The following is a 23108-nucleotide window of genomic DNA, read 5'->3' as shown; positions in this document are numbered from 1 at the left end:
GGAACACATAAATTTTATATTGCAGTGGGGCCTTATACCCTGAACACTTGTCATAGTGAATTGGCTTAAGCTTCAGAAGATTGGACATTACCACTCACCCCTGAACCTAGGACCCCATCTATAGAAACAGCAGAGTTTTCTACTCCAGCATCAGTGTTGTGTTAATTAATTAAGGATGGTGCTAGATGGCGGTGGATGGCGATGGATTTCTTTTTGCCATCCCAGGCCACGTGGCTCAGCAACCCCATGAACCGGCGAGTTTCAGGCCCAGGTGAAACGCGAAATCACTCACTCACAGGCAGGCTTCAGGAAGAATCATCTTTATTTAGGCCCTAGCCACCACATGTGTGTGGCCTACTCATAACCTTTCAAGCATACAGCCATTCTAGGCTTGCCCTGCGTCTTATCCTCTTTCAGCCATCTCCCTCCGAGAGCCCAGCAGGGCCAAAAGGCAAAAGCCCCTTAATCCCTTGGCTTCCGGGTTTATCTACCTATTCCAAGACCCCTCCCAGGAATGGGCCGGGCTTAGCAGGTAAGGTCACACCTATTATCCGGTTCCCAAGACCCCTCCCAGAAATGGGTGGGTCTCAGGTTGCTACACGTAAATCCAGGGTGGAGTAACATTTCCCCCTTCTTTAAAATATATTTAATTATGTAATGCAAGAATTGGCGCCCGAACAGGGACCTGAATCTTGGACCCAAGAAAACAGCGAATATGGTGAGATTTCTGCTTTTCAGTTTCATTTTGGCTCTTTTCGGGTGCACTGAGCCCAAAACCCTGGGCCACGTGCAACAATGTACAAAGATGGCCGTAACCCCTTCTAGGGGAAGAAGGGCAACTGAAAGAAGGAAGGTGGAAGCTTGCATCACCTCCAGCCCAGGCCCAGAACTGAGACTTTGTTACAAGAAACAAAAACCTGGGCCTCTTCAAAAACTTATTAAAAGTCTAAATTGGAAAAGGAGGAGAAAAAAGACTATTGAAAATGGACTGATTTTCTGAGAATAACCTTTGGCTTGAATTTGGATTTCGACTTTGGAAATTTCGGACTGAACTTTTAGTTTAAATCACTTGGAACTTTAAACATCCAAAAGCCCTCTGCAAAAAAGCTGTGGCCGAGAAAAACCGTCCAAAGTGACGCCCAGAGGGGAAAAGCGGCTGGGCTCAGCTCGGCTGGGATCTCGGCTGGGATCTCGGCTGGGATCGGCTTGGCTGGGCTCAGCTTGGCCCGGAAAAGCGAAAAACCTGGAATCCATCCTCCAGGTCACAAAGGTAAAACAGCAGGAGCTAACCGGCAGCGGGCAGCGGAACCTGCGACCTCATGGTCAACAGAACCGTCTGCGGGGCCTAAAACTATGAAAGGAAGCCACGTGGTGAGATCAGCGTGGAACAAACCAGCATCTAAACTTTAAGTTTACAAAAGCCACGTGGTGAGATCAGCGTGGGACAAATTAATCATTTGAACTATAATTTTAGGTGTAGGAACTAAGCGGGTAGTCTTATAGTTTACTCATGGTAATGGGATAAGTTTTAGTTAGTTAGTGGTTAAAAAATAAAAATAATAGGAAGGTAATACAGCTTAGCCCATTTAAAATCTGATTTCTAACCACCTGCATCTTTGTCTTAGTCATTTTCTTTATAATTTAAATGTGTTTTGTTGTCTTTCATGGTTAATATTTTCAATTGCAAAATGTTTTACTGTGTGTATTTTAATGTACTTAGCCTGTTTTTAAAATGTATGTTATGCATGTATGCTGAAGTACTTGTGTATAGAAAAGGTATAGGAACAATAAAGTTCCCCCAATATAGTTTAAGAGTATAGGAACATAAAAGTTCCGGAATAATGCTTGGTAAAAAAGCATTTAATAAAATTTTAGGTTACAGGTGTAAAGTATATTTTGCAAAAATATGTTTTTGAAAAGGGCTGGTATATTAATTTTCACTTTATTACGTTGCTGCATGAAAATATTAACCCACCTTTGGCTAAAGGTGGAGTCAAAATTACAAAAGGCTCTTTTTATATTTTAAAGAAGGGGGAAATGTTACTCCACCCTGGATTTACATGTAGCGACCTGAGACCCACCCATTTCTGGGAGGGGTCTTGGGAACCGGATAATAGGTGTGACCTTACCTGCTAAGCCCGGCCCATTCCTGGGAGGGGTCTTGGAATAGGTAGATAAACCCGGAAGCCAGGGGATTAGGGGCTTTTGCCTTTTGGCCCTGCTGGGCTCTCGGAGGGAGATGGCTGAAAGAGGATAAGACGCAGGGCAAGCCTAGAATGGCTGTATGCTTGAAAGGTTATGAGATAGGCCACACACATGTGGTGGCTAGGGCCTAAATAAAGATGATTCTTCCTGAAGCCTGCCTGTGAGTGAGTGATTACACCGATTACCTGGGCCTGGAACCCGCCGGCTGCATGGGGGTTGCTGAGCCACGTGGCCTGGGATGGCAGACAGAGAAATCCACCTCCATCCATCGCCATCCAGCCCCATCTTTAATTATTTAACTCAACACATCAGGAATCAGACTTCTACCAGGGAAGGTTCTATGGCTGCCCTGACATCAATTTACTCCAGAGTGGGTTTCTATGACATCCTTATGACTTGGTAACAACAACAACAACAACAACCTGTTTTCAGGGCAAGGTTCTCTGCTTTGTCATATAATGATGAGATGAAACCAGAAGACACTCTGTGTCACCCGATTTTGACTTAGGATCTGTACAGAAACTAGGATCTGTAACTAAAAAAACCTGACAATTACAATCGTGATTGTGAAGAGCTTTTATTGGGACCACAGAGAAAAACTAGGGTTATAAAATGAGTATTCCTGGAGCCTGGAATTGGCCTTATGCCAGGATACTTCTTTGGTAAGGTCTCCCTGTTTTTAGGCCCAAGGTTTTTTGTTTGTTTGTTTGTTTATTTTTTGTTTTTTGCTATTTTTTCCATATTTTGCTGTGCTTATGCAAATAACAACTGCCACATACACAATATTGTAATTTTTATCTCTTATTTCTAAAAAAAGAGCTTACTAAACCTTCTACTATTGTATTAATGACTTTATTGGGGATACAATAATTTTCACAAATATACTTCTACTGAACTTTTTCTTCTTTTTTCTTCTCTTTCATTTTATTTTTAGTTTTTCTTTCTTTTTTTTCAATTACTTTGCTTCCTCTTATCTTGAAGCAAATGTATTATGATCGGTTATGTCAACTATGTGATGCATTTTCTTTAAATAAAAAAATTTTTAAATAAAAGCTGTTCAATTAAAGAGCTGTCACACCCAAGACATCTGGTGGTCTGTGTGCTAATCTTACACCCCATCCATAAAGACCCAGAGTTAGCCAGTATCTGCTATCACAACCCCATCCATAGACCCTTCCATTGAATCAAACTTAATGCACAGTGGCCACACTTTCCAATGTCACCAGAGTTTGAGAACTAGGACTATGAATAGGGATGTGTAGTGGGTGAGAGAAAGAGCTGGGCTACACCTTCAGTCCTTAGATGCCTACATTAATATGAGGGACAAGTGGTTTTGAATCTATTCAATCTGTGTCACTTCTTTAGCAAAAGAGGATCATCTTGATTTCAGCAACTACCTGGTATATGCTAAAACCTGTGAGAATAGCACTAGTTTCCTGAGATGAATCAAGCATTTTCTGTATTTTCAATTATTTTCAAGAAGGAAACAGACAATAAATACCATATGCTAAATGTTGCCATAGGGGTCAGCCCAGAGCAAGGCTGAGGGGAGAAAACCTAGCACTCTCACTGGTGATATCTAAAAAGCCTCCCACAAGAGGTGACATTTAACCCAGATCTTACAGTGTGTCCAGAGAGAACAGCCTTACCATTCAGCACAAGTAGAACTTCCCAGAACAAAATGGAACAAAAAAGCAAGTCAGCCCATTGGAGATAGACTGGCAAGAACTGTTATGTGTGTCTGGTGTGGTAAAAGGGTAAATGCAGTTCAGAGTGAAACTTTCCTAAGAGACTGGATTTTATGAAGTCACCAAAAATCATCCATTGCATTTAGAATATAGGTCCCTAAAAGTACCTAATGGAGGCATGGAAAAAAGCAAAAAACCAACTGTCTTTCATTCCACCCTACCCCAACCTACTTTTCTTTTTTTTTTTTTTTTTTTGGTTTTTGGGTCACACCTGGCAGCGCTCAGGGGTTACTCCTGGCTCCATGCTCAGAAATTGCTCCTGGCAGGCTCAGAGGACCACATGAGATGCCTGGATTTGAACCAACGACCTTCTGCACGAAAGGCAAATGCCTTACCTCCATGCTATCTCTCCGGCCCCCCAACTTTTCATTTTTATATACCTCTTCATAGTTTTAATTTGACAGTAGGAACCAGATGTTCAGTTGATTGTTTGGAGAAGGGTTTTGGAACTAGAGATACTTAGGACTTACTCCTGGCTCTGTACTCAGGAACCACTCTCTGTGGTGCTCAGGGAACCATATGAGATGCCAGTGATTAAACTCATGTCAGCCACATGAAAGGCAAGAGTTCTACATTTTATGCTATCTCATCCAGACGTTACTTAAGATCCAATGTATACTAACAACTGAAAGTTGTAAAATATCTTTAATTAAGGAAGTTAAATAACTATATTAACATTTTAGAAGACAGATCCTAGCTGTTGGGTGGAAGGGGAGATTAGAAAAGGGAAATGCACAAGGCCAGAACACTACTGATTTGACTTAAAATAGCCCATATGAAGAATGACCAGAGTCTAAACCAAAATAATGAGGGTTTGAATGAAAGTACAGATTCTTCCAGACATTTTAGGAGCTAAATGTAGGGCCATTGGCAATGCTTACAACATATTTGACAGTTTTGACTGGTTTATTGGTCAAGGCAGGCATGAAACCCTGTACACCTTTTGCCCTCTATTGGAAGATTAATATAATATTGGTGCCTTCTCTTCAACTTCAACATATTACTACAGAGAGATCTGATAATGGTCTCTTACAATACTACAAAACTTCTAGACTATTGGGGAATATAACAGTTTATTGATTTACATAACTTTACAGAAAACTGCATTAAATTTAGTGGCATTAGATAGTGGAGAGTGGATCATAGGGATAGTATAGTAGGTAGGACACTGGCAATACAATTGATACAATATTCTAGATACAGTAGATCCAAGTTTGATTTCCAGCCCCTGAGCTCCTCCAGTGGCATGAATAAACATGGAAAGTGTCACCTATACAGAGTTAATTTAAGGTTGGAAAAATAGTACTGTGATTAAGACATTGATTTGCATCGAGTAGACCCCTGGTTGGATCTTCAGTACCACATATGGTTCCCCAAACACCATTTATAATGAGCCCCAAGCACAGAACCAGGAGTAAATCCTGAGCACTTCCAGGTGTGGCTCCCAAAACCAGAACTAAAAACCAAGAGTGTATTTGATCCATCAATTTCAGAAGCCTGATGTGGTATTTTGTTGTTCCTTCCCTTTTTCGATTTTGAAAAGTAATATTTTACATTCTAAAGAGACTGAGGGGGAATGGATTATATAGTAAATAAGGTAAACTACACCTTTGGCTCATTTGATCATTAGCTTTATTATGTAGATTATTGCTTTAATTCATGTGATATGATGCATTAAAAAGGACTGGCCATACCGTCTAAACAGGTAAATAGAGTAAACTATTGACTATTGTGATTAGAGACAAATACAGTTATACTCAAGCCTATTTTATAATGCAGCAATTCAACAACTATTTACACAATGTACTCGGCAAAAGGCCTTGCCTTCTGTTAGGTGGCCATAATGCAGTGGAACACAGGTGTGGTGTTAGCCCAGCCAACAAGTAAAACAAACGTAAAACAAACACATAACAACAAATGATCAAAATGAGCATTATTTTGATCAAGGCTTTGAAGATAAAAGAAAAGTTGTTGGGCATCTACAACAGAGGGTGTCATCCTCCACCTCCTGGAAAAAGTGACTTTGGACTTGTAAATTGAAAGACAAATGGCTCCATCTGCATACACCAGGAGGAGAGCCATTTAGTCATGAGTCACGTTACATTGCATGAGAAGCATGGAGAGCTGTGGAAATCACTGTTGCTGGAGGGAGGATGAAATGGCTGGATGTATTAAGAAAGCATATGTTAAGATTTACTGGCTGTGTTCTGGATTAGTTTTAGTCTAGTGCAGAAATCCACTAAAAGTTACCGTGTTGGTGAGATCCTAGTGTATATGGTTAGCAGAAGAATCAGGATCACATTTTGTTTGGGGGTTTTGCTTGTTTGGGGGCCACACTCATTGGTACTTGGATCATACCCTGGCTCTATAATCAGTATCACTCCTGGTGATACTCAGAGAATCATAGAGGGTGCTGGATATTAAACCCAGGTTGACTGTGTGCAAAGCAAGCACTCTGCCTATTATACTATTTCTCTGGCCCAGGGTCACATTTTGTAACCAAAAATACCACAAGCTATGAATGCTGAAACGTTTTCTCAAAAAGATTTCATCATTTCTATTTGTTTGCTTTTATCAAACCTGCCTCTCGTGTGCCCAAGTTTCTCTGGATTTTTTGCTGTAAAAATGATACACCTCAGTGAATAGAGATGTTGGGGTATGGAAGGAGTGTTGTTACGAGTCAGGAAACTGCTGGCATTTCATCCATTGCAGGTGCACTTTGGGTTTAATAAGCAATTCTGAGCATTCTGTGTTTTGTCTTTCTTATAAAGTGGTTTTAAGCCCACAAACAAAACTTCAATTGAAGTAAGAAATATAACCTGAGCCAGCTACTATTTTCCTGCCCCAGGAAGAAAAGAATTTTTAAAGTTTTCCCTACACTTGCAAGGATGCATTTCATTTTCTCTTGTTTCTTTTATTTCTGTTCCAATCTGGGAAAAAAACCGAAACTTGCAGAGAAATTAACTTCATTATACATTTGCTGGTGGATGTACTGTGTCTAATATGCAGGCATAAAATTATACCCAGGAAATGCTAAGCACAATTAAATAATGATAATTTTTTCTTAATTAACAGATTTTTTTATTTCATATAATTAAGATGCTGAAAACATTAAATTTTAAAATATTATTGGAATCCTCCCTTTAGAAAAGATTTTAAAATCTAAGATTACAGGGTATTTTTTTTTCTTGCTTTTGCTTTGTTTTTGTTTATTGTTTGATCGGTTTTGTTTTGGCCACACACAGTAGTGTTCAGGGCTTACTCTTGGCTCAACACATAGGAGTCACTCTGGGTGCTGCTTAAGGAACCATATCGGATGCCAGGGAATTGAATCCAGATCAATCACTTGTAAGGCGAGTACCCTAAATGCTGAACTATTGTTTTGGCCCCTGCACTCCTTTTTTAAATATCATCTTCTAACGATAGAATTTTTAGTATGACTTGAACAAGCGCAGAAGGAGTGAATGGATGATTCAGACTCATTGGGTGTGGCCCCAAACAAAACCAAACAAACAAAAATAAATAAAATAGGGTCCAGAGCGATAGCACAGTGGTAGAACATTTTAGGCGACTGACTGAGGATGGACCGGGGTTCAATCCTCGACATCCCAGATAGTCCCCCAAGCCAAGAGCAATTTCTGAATGCATAACCAGTAGTAACCCCTAAGCATCACCAGGTGTAGCCCAAAAATCAAATAAATAAATTAAATAAATAAAATAGTGATAATTTATTTTTTAATGCAACCCATAACTCTCCCTATTTGGGGAGGGAGTAACTTGTGCACAGAATTAAACCCTGCGTCTCATATCTGGAAGGCAAAAATACTATCACAGAGCTGCCTCCCTAGCCCAAGGAATTTATGTTTTTCAAATATGCTCATTTTACATTTTATTTTGTTCATCTGATTGCTGTTTTAAAAATCTCAAAGAAGTTTGATAATCTTTTAAGATATATAGCCCATAGAGTGATGAAGTTTCAGGAGTTCTGATTTCCTCGCTTTTCATGCTACGTTGAATTTCCAACCATATTATTAACTTGTCTCCTTCAGGACTTGGTGCTCTGTTCTCAAATTTGGGGTTTTCTTTGTCCTTTCTCCCTTGCACTCTTGTCACACATTCTTCATAACTTGTAGATTAGTTTAATTTTTCTGCAATGATGAAAACATCAAAGAGCTTCAGCCATTTGATCTACCGGCAGGAAATTGCAACTCCCAGCTCCACCTAAGCAGAAAAAAATAAGCCCCAAAAGGAAAGATGAGTAGGAGGCTCTTAGTGATCCAATGGCAAAGCCTCTGTGGGAATTACAGAGGAACAATGCTAGTTTTTCTCCCTAGATTCTATGGACCAGAGACTGAATTCCCAGGCTGGGAAAAGTCAAGAAGCAAAGGGTTTATCTTCTAGTTCAGATTGGTAGGAGGGAACCAATTGTTCTTTTCAAATAATTTCCAAGAGTGGTTTCTATCTAACCAAAGCTTTCCATTCACTTTTGTCATTCCTTTTATTTCCTTTAAAACTTTGTTTGGTGTTGATGGGTTTTTACATCGATGCTTAGCTTCTGCTTCTCGGTCTCATCATTTCTCACATTGCAACCCTGTGACCTTTTTTTTTTTTTTTTACTTCAGTAGGTTAGTCCTAAATATCTATTATATCCTGGTTATTTGAGGGGTAGCAAGGGAGCAAAAGGCTTGACTCCTGGCTTAATGCTTAGGGATCAATTCTAATAGTTCACAAAGGACTAGATGTAGTGGTTATCCACAAGAGAGGCAAAAAGAGCCTTAACCCCCGTGTTATCTCTCTGCCACTCTGGTTATATGTTAAGCACAAAGAGAGAGACCCCAGCTATTGTCATTTACTTATTTAGTTAATTATCTGCTTTAAGTTCTGTTTTTCATGTCACAACCACAGTCCTCTGGGTTTATGAGCTCAGTGCTCAGGGATCACTCCTGTAAAAGCATAAATAATTATATGCTTTGCCAGGGATTGAACCTGAGTTGGAAGCTTGCGAGGTAAATGTACTATCTGTATTATCTCTCCAACCCCAAAGTTCAACTTTCTAAGAAAAGTATGATTAAATATTCGGAGAAATAATCACTATTATTAAGAAATAACCATATTAGAATGCAGATTGCAGTGTATTGACACCTATTCACTGTTTGTAATAATTCCAGAAATTTGTGACCTACAAACATAAGGTAATTGTTCTTTTGCAAAACTCTCATCTAAGAAAGAAAATATATATATATAATGTGTGGGTAATTGTACACCATTTTGGTTGGGTAATGATGGCAAGGGAATGCTTTAGAGATAATTCTGCATCTCTATGATTAGAAGAGTTGACCATAGATGATTAGATCCTGGATTCTTGTTTTTTCTTTTTCCATTTCAGTGTCTCCTGAGATATATACACACACACACACACACACACACACACACACACACATCTATCTTAAGCATACCTCTGGACTCTACACCTTCTTGCAAAGTGGGTGGGTGGTGGCAAGCAGGGTGAGTTTATGTAACTTGGAAGCCAGGCCTTCAAAGCAATGGCAAATTTCCAATGAAAAAATAACTTTCAATTATTCTATCTCCGAATGTTTGACATGAGAGGAAGAAGAAAGAACCAGTTATTGTTAAGAGCTTGCAACATGCAAAAACAGATGGTTGGTGTAGGTAGAAAGATGGAAATTATAAGTATCAAAAATATGCTAAAGTTCAAAAATTTATAGAAATTTTTAAAAAAATCCTTTGATAGATTAGATATTGCTACAGGAAGAATCTCTTAACTTGGAAAATGACATTAGAAATCTCTAAAACAAAATGGGGCCTGCGAGGTGGCGCTAGAGGTAAGGTGTCTGCCTTGCAAGTGCTAGCCAAGGAAGGACCACGGTTCAATCCCCTGGCGTCCCATATGGTCCCCCCAAGCCAGGGGCAATTTTTGAGTGCTTAGCCAGGAGTAACCCTTGAGCATCAAACAGGTATGGCCTGAAAAAAAAAAGTAATTTTTAAAAAATATACAAAGATAAAAAACTAAGGGAAGACAACAGAATGTTGAAGAACTACAGAGCATCTATAAAAGGTGATATTGGAGAAAGAAGAAAACAAGAAAGAAATGGAAGCAATTTAAAGCAGTGATGACTGAATTTGCCTAAATTAATGTAGATACCAAAGTTATGTCAGATCCAGAAAGCTCAGAGAACATTTCTATTCAACTAGTATATGAGAGGAAGGGAGGGAGAAAGGGAGAGGGAGGAGGGGGAGTGAAGGAAAGGAAATGGACTGGAAAAAAATAGAAGGAAAAGAGATAAAAGGAGAGGGGATGGAAAGGAAGGGGAGAAAAGAAAGGGAGAGAAAGGAAGGGAAGAGGAGATGAGGGAAGGGGATGGAAGGGAGGGAAGGGAACGATAAAGGGGCAAAGGGGAGAGAAGAGAAAGGAAGGGTAGGGGAGTGGAAGAAGACCAAAGAATGAGCCCCTGCCTTCCTCAGACCCTTGCTTTTATTGACAAGAATGAGGTTCCACCCTAGGGTGGAAGAAGAATACCAAACCAAGTTAAGGGATAATCCAATATAATATCACCAGGTCACACCTTAGGGTGGAGTACAATTATTGATTGGGGTAGGATCAGTAACCCAACAAGATACTACTGCCTAGAAGTAGAAATGGGTAAAATTGAAGAGCATCAAAAATGTTTTCACAGATATGAGCAACCAGAGAGCTCATCTACTAATGACAGGAATGTAAACAGAATTCTAAACACTTACTTGGAATGGGAAATGGACAGTTATTGTTGGACCCTGACATTCTACTCCAAAATGCTTCTTTTTCAAAATAATTGTAAACATATGCCCATAGAAAATCATGTACACAGTGTCCACGGAAGCTTCATTTGTAACAATCAGTCACATCTCACCACCTCAAATTAACACAAACTCAAGTCTAAGACACATCATGGCTGGTTTTCATTATTATAATAGCCCATGTACTGGATTAAATGTGTGCACCTCTTGCCAAATTTATATGTTGCAATTCTAACCATCAGTATGCTTTGGATTAGGAATGTCTGGGAAGTAATTAGATCAAGCAGGTGGGACTTCATCAGGATAGTTGCTCTTATCAAGGTACCCCAGAGAGTGTTCCTTCTTCCTAGCATTTGATCTAGAGCTGGAGAGAGTCCTCCTGAGAACCTGACCCCAACAGTACTGAGCTCAAGGTCCCAGCTCCCTGAGCAAAGAGAGATAAAAGTCTGCTGTTAAAAGTCACCAGTCTTTGCCACTCTAACACCGTTTTTACTGTGCTCCTTTTGACTCTAAACCTTAAAACACACACACACACACACACACTTAAACTTTTGATGTTAACTTAAACTAATATGCATGTGCATGAAAATGTTAAGAAAAATACTATGCCTTCAATATTTAAGGAGTCACATAAATTTCATGGCATTAGATTGCTTTGTGTACTGCTAAGCAATGTCATAATGTACTACAATCTAGGGACTTGTGGACAAAGTAATTGTACATGGGTTCTGTTTTATTTTTCTTAATGTTCTTTGACTGTAAGTCCAAAATTTAGGCATCAGCAAGGGGGTTTCTTCTGAGAACTCTGTTTATGGGTGATTGTCCTTCCACTGTAACTTTACCTCATTCTCTTTCTTTGCATCATTGTTCTCATAATTAAAAAATTAAAAAATAATTAAAGAATAAAAAAAAGTCACCAGTCCAGGATAATTGGATAAAGATGCCTCTAATTTATCTCTCTACTTCTACCCTCTCCCACCACCTTGCTCTGCATCTTCAACCTCACAGTCTGATGCCTTTCCAAAACTTTAAATCCTGCATAAGTCTTTCCATAAGCAAATTTGCTCATCCACTCTTCCTTCTGATTTCTCTCCTTCACATCCAGCCATTGTATCTCCATGCTTTTCCTCCACACACTAAGCACACTTCTGTTTCGGAGATTTTTCTTTGTTGAACCCTCTGCCTGGATGGACACTCTGTCCCAATACCTACAATGCTGTCTTCCTTACTTCTCCCATATCTCTACCCACATGCATTTTTCTCAATGATTCTCCTAGATAACCCTATATAAGAGAATGAGTTGCTTGCCCCATCACCCTTGCTTTCCCCAAGACATTCTTTGTAGTATTTCTCATCATGTGACTCTTACTGTAGATTCACCGTTCATTGCAATCACCTCTAACTTCTCACCACCACTAGAATATAAATCCTTTAAGGGGAGTAACTTCTTTGTGCGTGGCTGTGCTTACCAGCAACTGGAACAGGACTCTGTATAAAGCATTCAAAAAGTCCTTGTCGGTTCAGTTAATTAATATTATAATTGCTTTTTGTTCATTCCTGTTTGATTCAGTAAAGTGGTAAAGGTTTCCTGTTGTAGTAGAAGCCATTTTTATTATTTTGAGGGAAAGAAATTTGGGGCATTCATAGCAGTGCTTAGGGGCCACTCATTATTGCACTTGTTTTGCTCTCAGCAGTGCTTTGGGTGTCCGTACATTGCTGGAATGAAACCCAAGAGTCTCACATGCAAAGCATAAACTCCAGCCCTACCTTTCTCCCCAGCTTCTAGAAAGAATTATAAATGAGAGATATTACAATAAAGTCCCATTGTCCCTGATTGAATGCTTTAAGGTGAGTTGTCATTTGCCTCCCTTCTCCCTCCCCTTATTGGTTCAATTAATTAAAAATGTGACAAAACTCCCTGAGCTTCACATCCAAAGAGCGCAGCTATTTTTCTGCCTTTTTCTTCTTTAAGAATGACACTAGGTGGGGGAGGAGAGTGGATCAGGTCTGGTGCTAACAAGCCTAGTATACATTTTCCCTAGGGGCTGAAAAGGAACCAGCAAATTTGGCAGGGAAGGAGGAAGAAGAATTGGGGTGGGGCCTTTTCTTGTGGCATTATTTCCTCTGCTCTATCTACTTCTTTGGTTACTCAGAGCCTACATACATTTTATAGCCGCTGCTTTTACAAAGTCCTTTTACATTATCATCATGATGGAGAGACATAATTTTGATCACCTGCAGATAATTGTTGAGGCTGCATGATAGTTATCACAACGTATAGCTGAATTCATAGAGCAGAAATTTTGTGGCAAATAGCTGCCACTGTCACTCTCCAGTCTCTGCTTGTATATTACTGGTCATTCCCAATATTTAATTAGCACAATCTAAGCTCTTGCTGTGACACCATTTTCCCACCTGGTCCTGCATTGTTACTCCCAGAAAGAAAGCAGTTTCGGGAGTGATGAGACTCATTGTTGCTTCAAGCAAAATCATGATATGTCTCCAGTGAAGAGTGTGAGGTAAGTTGAAAAGATCCAGAGCATCGAGGACAAGACTCAATTATGAGATGGGATATTTGGCAAACTCAGCAAACATAAAAGAAGCAAATCTAAGAAATTATAAAGAGATGATTACTTTGCTCTCCAACTAAGATGGAGAAGGAAAAAGGGAAATGGGAAGAGGAAAGTAAATGGACATCTCTTTAGGCAAGTCTTTCCTTAGCTTAGAATGGACCTGGCTAAGATTGAAAAGCTATTGATGACAGGAATGATTCCACAGGAAGTGATCTTTAGGTTAACCTTGCTCTCCAAAGGTAGTCACTGAGGTCTTTCCCACCTTTGGCTAAAGTCATCTAATTAATTAGCATTCACCCTCCACCATGTTTTTTGACCTAAATTCCTAAATTGGAAATCCTTTCTCAACTGTGACCAATTCCTGAAGTGGGTCATAACACTGCAGTGTCAAGACTAAAAAACAGAGTTGCCGACCCCAACAGATGTTGGCCACTGTTGTCTTTAATCTTTCAAATGGCCATTTTATAGAAAATGCTAGAAACTATTCTTATCCTGGGGTTCTTCTGAAATATTTATGGCCCTTATTCACAGAACAGAAGGCTCAGTGCTCCCTTCTGATAGTCATCCTTTTGCCAACACAGACTCCACATGAACATCTGCTTGACAATATTCAGCTTGTCAAATTGGGTAAGAAACAACAAAGTCTTCCTTTTCATCTCCAGAAAAAAAAGGAAACTAAAAACAAATGTTGGGAATATATACACTTTATCTTGCCCTCAGCCATTTCCTTGCAAATTAAGACAATGATGGATGCTGAATGGTTTAACGATTGTCTTAATTTGGATGGTCTCCTGGAAAAAAATGAATCTTAATTACTACTGAGACCCAATAGCAGTGTATCAAGCAGGGAAAGAAACTGCAGAAGAGGGAAAGGAATAATAAAAATATGTGTTTTTTTTCTTTTTTTCAATTGCTTGCCCCAATACCCAAATACTCTGACCAAGTGGAAGAACAGTCAATACAAGACAAGGAAGTCAAGCCCAGAAGGGGCTTAGAAATCAATTACAAGTTTTCTCAAATACCTAGAGCTTTGAATAACTTACCTTGCTGCCCTCGTGTCTTTTCACTACACATCCCTCAGTGTCTTTATCCCCATTCAAATGTATTCCCTTTCTATCCTCCTAATAAACATGTCAAAGGTAGCCCACATACAATGAGAAAACAAAACATTTTTAATAATAATTGTTTAAATTTAGTATTGTGGTTACAAAAATGTTCATAGTTTGGTTTCTGTCATCAAATGTACATTACCCTTCACCAGTGTAACTTTCCTGCCATTAATGTTCCCCATTTCCCTTCTCTCCAACTCCTGCCTGTCTTAGGACAGGCATTCTATTTCTCATCCTATATCTCTCACTATCATTGTCACTATAATTGTTGGTATGATTATTTCTCTAACTGCACTCACTATTCTTCATGGTAACCTCATATAATAGGCTGGTTTTTCTGGCCTTCATCTCTATTTTCTCTGGGTATTATTACCATACTGTCTTTTTTTTTTTTAATCCTAAAGATGAGTAAAACTATTATGTGTCTATCTCTCTCCCTCTGACTCATTCCACTCAGCATAATAGTCTCCATGTCCATCCAATTATAGGCAAATTTTGTGACTTCATTTGTTCCTAACAGCCGCATAGTATTCTACTTAATGCAAAGCTTTAATTTGACAGTTATGTGTTTCTCTAGTAAATTGTTAATTCAAATCTATTTACTTAATTTTTTAATTGGGATCAGAGAGTTCAGTCCCTAGCATCCCATATGGTTCCCCAAGCCTTGTCAAAAATGGTCCCTGTGCACAAAGCCAGGAATAAACTCTAAACATCTGCTGTGTGTGACCTAAAAACAAATCATATAAATTGTTAAACATTTTGATTATGTGTTGCTGTTTGAGATGATATAATTCAGACAAAATTCTTTCATCAAGGGGCCAGAGCAGTGGCACAAGCAGTAAGGTGTCTGCCTTACCTGAGCTAGCCTAGGACAGACCGAGGTTTGATCCCTCGGATTCCCATATGGTCCCCCAAGCCAGGAGTGATTTCTTTTTTTTTTTTTTTTTTTTTTTTTTTGGTTTTTGGACCACACCCGGCGGTGCTCAGGGGTTACTCCTGGCTGTCTGCTCAGAAATAGCTCCTGTCTGGCACGGGGGACCATATGGGACACCGGGATTCGAACCAACCACCTTTGGTCCTGGATCGGCTGCTTGCAAGGCAAACACCGCTGTGCTATCTCTCCGGGCCCCAGGAGTGATTTCTGAGCTCGTAGCCAGGAGTAACCCCTGAGCATCACCAGGTATGACCCCAAAACAAACAAACAAAAATGTCCTTCATCAAATATATAATTAAAAATATTTCCCATGCATAGTTGAATACATTAATGCTATTACTAATTTAAAAAATCAGGGATTGAACCCGGGTTTATAATGTCTGATGCATGCACAACGAGTGCAGAAGAAATGCCCTACCCACTGTACTTTTGCCCTGGTCCTCCAATGCCCTTCTTTTCTATATTTGTACCTGAATTTATGATGTTGAGTCTTTTCCTTCTCACTGAAAATTCCTAACATGTCTTTTAAGACAGGTATACTGGCAACAAATGTTGTCAATTTTGTTTGTTTTTCATGTTTTGAAGGGTCATTTTATTCTGGGGCATAGGTTTCTAGGCCTTTGAATTTTTCTACAACAGTGAAATTTTTTTCTCCACTGTTCTCTTTTTATTCATATAATTTCTAAGAAGTTGGATGTAATGGTTATTTCTCCTCTGGGTTTCCCATTATCTTTTAATTGTTGAAGTTTAATGTAGTGTTCCTAATTGTAGGATTTTCTCTTCTACTACCCTTCCCTTTTCTCCCTTTCAATCCTTTCCCTCTTCAGTTTCCTCCCTTTCTCTCCCCTTTTCAACCCTTCATTCCGCTTCTTTTCTTTTTCTTTCCTTCCCCTCTCTTCTCTTCCCTTCCCTTCTCTTCTTTTCCCTCCTCTCCCCTTCTCTCCCCATTTCCCCCTCTCTCCTTCTCTTCCTTTCTCTTTTCCACTCCCCTTCCTATTTCTTCCCCTCTCCTTTTTCTCCCCTCCCTTCCTCTTCCCTTCCTTTCCCTCCACTCTTTCTTTTCCCTTCCCTCCCCTTCCCTCCTCACTGCTTTTCTTTCTCCCTTCTTTCCCTTCCCTGCACTCCCCTCCCCTTCTTTTCTCTCTTTCCCTTCTCCTCTCTCTTTCCCTCTCCTCTTTTTTTCCTCCCCTTCCCTTCTATTCCTTTTCTTTCCATTCTCTTCCCTTCCCTTTTCTTCCCTGCCCTTCCCTTCTATCCTCGTTCTTCCTTTCCCTTTCCCCCTTGTTTGTGGGACCAGAGCAATATTATAGTGGGTAATGCATTTGCCTTGCATGCAGCCAATCTGGGTTCAATGCCCAATATCCTATATAGTCCTCAGAGCACTGAATTACAGTGTATCATTCCCAAAAGAAGAATCACTTGTTTGTATTTTTATTATAAATTATTGTTAGTTAGGCAAACAAACATTGCTATTGTTTAAAAAGATTTTTTTATTCATGAACTATATGAACTCCCTATGAGTTCCAGAATATTCCAAGGGAGGCTATAGGTAAAAATCTTGTAAATAAAGAGCCATGGCATTAGACTAGGGGACAATTAGAAGGATAGGGAGACACAAGAAGGAAACCAGCTCAGGACAGGGGACACATGGGGAAAAAGGTTGAGAAGCCTGGTTGAAGGTCCCTAGCCCCTCTCTGAGCCAGACTCAGCCTTGGACCCTCCTTGCTGGTAACCTCAATAGTCACTTGTGCCAGGTCTACCCCCCAGTCCAATCCAGAATCATTATCTTAAATAAACTCTCTTTGGTTTAAGGTCACAGCAGTCAGTTTCTATTGATTACAGGGAAATTGCTAGAATACTCTGGAGATAAGAGTCGATCTTCAAGTTCCACAAAACTCTTGGAAGATAGAGTTTCATAGGGTGTTTCTTTACTGTGTGGCAAAAGAGGACACAGTCCTTGTAAAGAAACATTTATTTTATTTTATTTTATTTTATTTTATATTTTGTCCCCCAATTCACAATACAGACCAGGCAAAGGGCCTGTGTTGAGGTGTATATGGGGTACATTTACTGTACCTCCTCTTTCTATACAGTCAGTGTAAAGAACACAGCCTGTGGTAAGAATTGAGAGGTCTTATTTTTTCTTTTCTTTTCTTTTCTTTTTCTTTTTTTGATTTTCTTAATATAAAAAAAAAAGAAAGCCTGTCTAGAGTACAGGCCAATGTGGGTGGGGAGGAAGGACACTTGGGATATTGATCATGGGAATGTTGCACTGGTGAAGGATATATATATATATTACAAAATCAAAATAAAGAAAAGAAACATATTTTAAAGTGGTTTCCTCCTCCATTTGGAATGCTCTTAGAAAATGGGAGGCAATTTTTTTAAAGAAAAAGGGGGCAGTTACTAAGGGGTGAGATAGTGTCTCCACTTGAGGGCAGTGTTATGAGCAAGATATTAATAGAGAAAGACAGGGGTTTTAAACTTAACCTACTGTGATGTCTGAAGCTTCTAAAATTCTTCTAGGTTAGGGAGAGTCCTGGATTAAAGACCAGCTGACCTGAGTAATAGCTGAGTTGTGAGAGACTGTGACAAGCAAACATGTCATCAGTGGTCCCAATTAATTCCTATGTTGACAGGCAGCTGAGTTGTGAAATATGAGTGAGAAGGCTAGAAGTGGGGAAAAGTCAGAGATGAGAGAAGATAATGCAAGAAAATAGTATTGGCACTCACAAGCCAGCTTTAATTATCATTCCACTGGATTCATGCAGAATCTGAATTTACTGATCACTAGTTCCTTAAATATAATTTTCTCTATTTCTTTTTTAATATTATAATAAAATACTCCAATCTTCAAATATTGTGAATTCTGTAATAAAGTCCTTCACCATCCTAGGTGCAACCAAACTCTTAAACTGTGAATGAGGTGCTTGCATTGTGGATGTTAGAAACACAAATCTAAGGACATGGGATGGAAGTGGGAGAGAACTGGTGGAGATTTAGACTTGGATTGCCTGAATCAAGATTCTTGCTGGAAAGAAATAAAAGTGACATAAAAATTGCAAACACTTAGAAAGCAGTGAGAAAGAAAAGCAGCAGAATTTTTTATAAGGTCTTGGAGCTCTGGGAGACATACATGCTTAAGAGAAAGGAGACCCAGCAGCAACAAGCGAAAGAATTGACTGGAAAAGGAGCAAATGTGCTAACAGATGTGCTGTTGGGAAAATAAAGTGAGATTCCAAAAAAAATGTTGCACACGTGTCCAGACAGATGCTGCGAATACACAAAAGGCCTCCAAATTGCGTCATGCAGAATTGTGATTGCATAGAGTTTTCTGCTTTGTGAAGAAAGCACTTTTTTTTTTAAGTGAGAGCTACTTCAAAATGCTTTGTATATACCAAAAACATATTAATGACATATCATTCCAACCAAGTTCTTTCTGGAACCCATGTGGAATCCACATACAGTCTATTTTAGTGGTAAGAATTATAGATCTGTGACACAGAAATGTGGGCAAAGAGGTGTGTTGAGGTAGCCTGGATTAAATACAGGTAATGCCCATGTTGATCCAATGGGCAGCTTTACCTAAAGTTCACAGGTTTGTGATTGTCCAGGTGAGAAAGGCACTCTGGGGTCTTCACTTTCATCTTCTCTATTTTTGTTACCAGATACCTATTTAATCTCTCCAAGCTATAGGAGTCTCACTGACAAAAATGAAGTAAATCAGCTTTACCACAGTGATGTTGCTTTTCTATAGCATAAATATTGCTGTAGTGGATAAAGTGTTAAATCCCTTGTTTTATTAAATATCTGTAGTGGTTTTGCAATGATAAAATAATGACTTTGGGGGGCTAGAGCGATAGCAAAGCAGGTAGGACATTTGCATTGCACACTGGACTGATTTGAGTTCTATCTGCGGCATCCCATATGGTCCCAGCCTGCCAGGAGTAATTTCTGAGTACACAGCCAAGAGTAAACCCTAGCACTGCTGGGTGTGGCCCTAAAACAAAACAAATAATCGATGACTTTGATACCATAAGAAGTTGTAATACCTTAATTTTAAAAGGTTTTTTTTTTAGGAATAATGTAATATCAGGGAAAAATAAAAGCATAGCCAATGCATTTATTATTTGAAATGTAAATGAATGTTTTTGCTTAAAATAAATAAATAGCTCTATCTATGGTGAGAGTCAGGCTTCCAACTTGCTTTTTTCTTAACATATATCGGCCACCACAAAAGCAAGCACAACAAAACCTTCCCAGGACACTCAAGTTGAAACCTGAAATTCACATTCTATATTTATCATTTGAATAAAAACTATGTTGAATTGGTCGAGGTGATGAGGTTTGAGACACATTCAGTGATGCCTCAGTTATAGCTCATGTTCTCCTTTGCTCAAGAGACCAGGACAGAGGCCAGTAGAATACAGAACTTGAACTCTGCTCCAAATTCTTGGCTCAGAGTTCAGATGGTGTTAAGGATTGAGCTGGAATCTACTACATGCACAGCATATGCCTTACCCTCTAAACTATCGCTCCAGCCTCCAAATTGTGTCCAATCTTTTAAAGAAATTGTTTTTAGGGGCCAGAGCGGTGGCGCAAGCTGTAGGGTATTTGCCTTGTGTGTGCTAACCTAGAATGGACCATGGTTTAATCCCCGGGTGTCCCAAATAGTCCCTCAAGCCGGAAACGATTTCTGAACACATAGCCAGGAGTAATCCCTGAGCGTCACCGGGTGTGGCCCAAAAACCAGGAAAAAATTAATTAAAAATATAAGAAATTATTTTAAACTAAAGGGTACAATTTTAGAATTGCCAATTATTCCCCTCAACAGAAATTTAAATATCAATTTAGAAACTAAACTTTTTAATTTGTTAGAAAATCCTTGGCTTAGAATATATATAATGGCAATACCAAAACCCCAAAAAGTTGCAAAGAAGCATCCAAGATGCACAAAGACAGATCTTTACTTTTCTATGGCTATCTCTTAAGGACTAACTCAGAGAGTGCGGAAAATGCTACTGAGATTTAGAGGAGCTGATCTGTTTGCTATGTTATGGCTATGGCTTTCCAGAACACCAGGAGGGTAAATATAATAGCTTTGATTAATATTCAGACATTCATAATACATTTGTATTTATGTGGAGCCTTTTGTGCCCTGAACTCTTAAAAAATTGCAGATGTTACAATTCAGTTTCCATTTATTCTCACAAGTGTGTCACACGCCTGTGTAAGGAGGAGGCGTAACTCTATTATCTTCAGATTACAGATACAGAAAAGAAAGCAGGGACAGATAAAGCAATTTATCTGGGGCCTCACTACACATAAGGAGTGGAGCAGAGAGTAGAACTAATCATGTCAGATAAGAGCTTCTCTGTCAGATAAGAACACCCCTTTCTTGTCTGCTGGAGAGGTGCCTTTTTCTGCACCAAGTGATGGGCAGCTGGATAGACTGGGGGCCTCAGGCAGATAAATAGAAACAAGCCATCAGCCTTTGACAAATCACTAAAGATTTGGTTACTGTGAATATGGAGACTCCTTAGGAAAGCAGGAATTGAGGTGACTGAAGTTCAGAGGTGCTTTCTATCCATTCGGGGAGCATCTTTACTGTCTAGGCTTATGGTACCCTTCTTTTGCTGCTTCAGCTCTGGAGTGAAGCAAGTGACTGTGGTGGCTGACTTTGCTAATGGGCTACTGAGTCCTAATCTCTATATACCTATCAACATCCTTGCAAACATCCTTTCAGGTAATAATTACAACTTGCACATCCTGGCTTGGGACCAGTTCAGAGCAAATGTTGACTTCATTTTCTGTATGGGTTACTTTCTTTGCAAAGGTCAAGTTCAGAAGAAAGCAATGGAAAACTCAGTATTTTAATTTTCCTTTAAAATTAGTAAACTTGCCCTTTTCTTTTCTTTCTTTCTTTCTTTTTCTTTCTTTCTTTCTTTCTTTCTTTCTTTCTTTCTTTTCTTTCTTTCTTTCTTTCTTTTCTTTTCTTTCTCTTTCTTTCTTTCTTTCTTTTCCTTCCTTCCTTTCTCTCTTTCTTTTTTTTTTAATTTTTATTGTGACCAAAGTGCATTACAAATCTTTCACTGCATCATTTATGGTACATAGTGACAATGAATGAGGGGCATTCCCACCACCAGTGCTGCACTCCCTCCTCCCCTGTTCCCAGTATGCATCCCATATCTCCCTCCTTTACCCTCCTGAATGCTAGTGCAACTGGTCTCCACTTTACAGCTTGTTGTAGATTGAGCATCTATTCCACCGTCATTGGAGATAAAAAGGATAAGAAAAAAGGGGAAAAAATGGTGACAACTACCAAAAAAAAAAGAGAAGAGAGAGAAAAAAAGAAAAGTAAAATGGAAGAAAAAATGGATCCGGCAAATAAAAATAAAAATAAATCTCTAAATAATAACCACAAGAGTGAAAAAGAAAGAGAAAAGTTGAAGAAAAAAAGAGAAGGAAAATAAAGTAAAAAAAAACTAACAAATCAAAACAAAATAAGAAAAAGTATGGGTGCTGGAGTGGCAGGATTTGGCGTTCCCCCACATTTTTTTTTTTTTGGCATAGGCACAGTAAGCATTGGGAAAGAAAGGAAATTCCTGTAGCCTAAGAGATTTAGGGTTTCTCCATCCTTGAAGCATACCATCATGGGATCAACCCCTGGCTCCATATATACTCATTACCCCATCCCAAAGGCTTTTTTTGTGATGCCAGTAAAGTTTTCTCTTGGTTGTGTGTGAGAAAATCAAGCCACTGTAGCTAGCAATCTTGGTATTTGCACAGGTTATATAGGTCAGGGTCTAGGATAGAGTCTCTAGGTTCTAGAGGTTCTAGTTCTAGAGGTTCTAGTTCTAGAGGTTCCTATCCATCGTCGTTGTTGTGTTCAGTCTTCTGTAACACTTGCTCCCTGTTTTCGTTCAGTCCCTAAGCCAAAGCCTAGGATATTATGGATCCAAAGGTTCTGCTCAGTCTCTGTTGTCCAAGTTGGACCTCTGCAATAAGACATCTTGTTGTTGTTGTTGTTGTTTATGTGTCCTGGGCTACAGCCTCGGCTAGGGTTTTCCTTATTAGTCCCAAGGTAGGTTCTGTTCAGTCACGGTTGTCAAAGTCAGTTTTCTGTTGTTGGTGCTCTTATTTTTCACAGTTCAAAGGATGATATCTCTTCTGATTTCCATTTAGTGTTAGGTGATGTGATAGGACAGCCTGATTTTAGGTCAAGTTTTCCTTTCTTCGTTGTCATATCAAAACTGGCACAAGTTGATGCCAGAGCAGTGTTATAAATCTCCCAATGGAGCTTAGTTCCTGGTGGTGTTGCCCGGAGCTGTATCATTTCTACATCGGGGATCTGGGGTTTGGGATTGGACTAACACTGTCCAATCTCCTGAGGACTGTGTTGTATCCACACGACACATGTTCAGGATGGGAAGCACCCTTCTGCTATAAAAAGTGAGTTTTTATCCCTAGAAGATAAGATCTTGTTTCTGTGTCTATGGTTTCCCCCTTTTTTTTACTGTGCCCATACCAAAACGTATGGTGTCATACTGTGTTGCTGGTGCTATTTTGGGTAAGGATGACAAGCTGCACCCACAGTCTTTGTCGTCTGGTTTTGATCTGAGCTTTTATCCCAGTCAAGGCTTTTTGTACCAAGCAGCACCAAAAATGGCAAGGATAGAGAAAAAAATGTATATATTAAAATAGAACAAATAAATAAAACTGAGTTAAAAAAGAAAAGGTATTC

The 23108-nt window shown here is 39.3% G+C and overlaps 1 protein-coding gene and 1 non-coding gene across 2 annotated transcripts in view; one reads left to right on the top strand and one right to left on the bottom strand.

Annotated features, from left to right (window-relative positions):
• LOC126022027 (adenosylhomocysteinase-like) overlaps nucleotides 1-23108 on the top strand; it is a 140522-nt gene that overhangs the window by 31814 nt on the left and 85600 nt on the right. Inside the window, 2 exon segments of the mRNA XM_049782897.1 lie at nucleotides 13188-13267; nucleotides 21010-21110. Of these exon segments, the coding sequence (XP_049638854.1) occupies nucleotides 13188-13267; nucleotides 21010-21110 (181 nt within the window).
• Nucleotides 17366-17498, bottom strand: LOC126023138 (small nucleolar RNA SNORA51). Its single transcript, XR_007500345.1, has one exon. It is a non-coding gene; the product is annotated as a small nucleolar RNA SNORA51 (small nucleolar RNA).

Source organism: Suncus etruscus, chromosome 11, assembly GCF_024139225.1.
Source record: "Suncus etruscus isolate mSunEtr1 chromosome 11, mSunEtr1.pri.cur, whole genome shotgun sequence".
NCBI lineage: Eukaryota > Metazoa > Chordata > Mammalia > Eulipotyphla > Soricidae > Suncus > Suncus etruscus.
The sequence above is the reverse complement of the archived record's forward strand: the minus strand, read 5'-3'. Positions and strand labels throughout refer to the sequence as shown.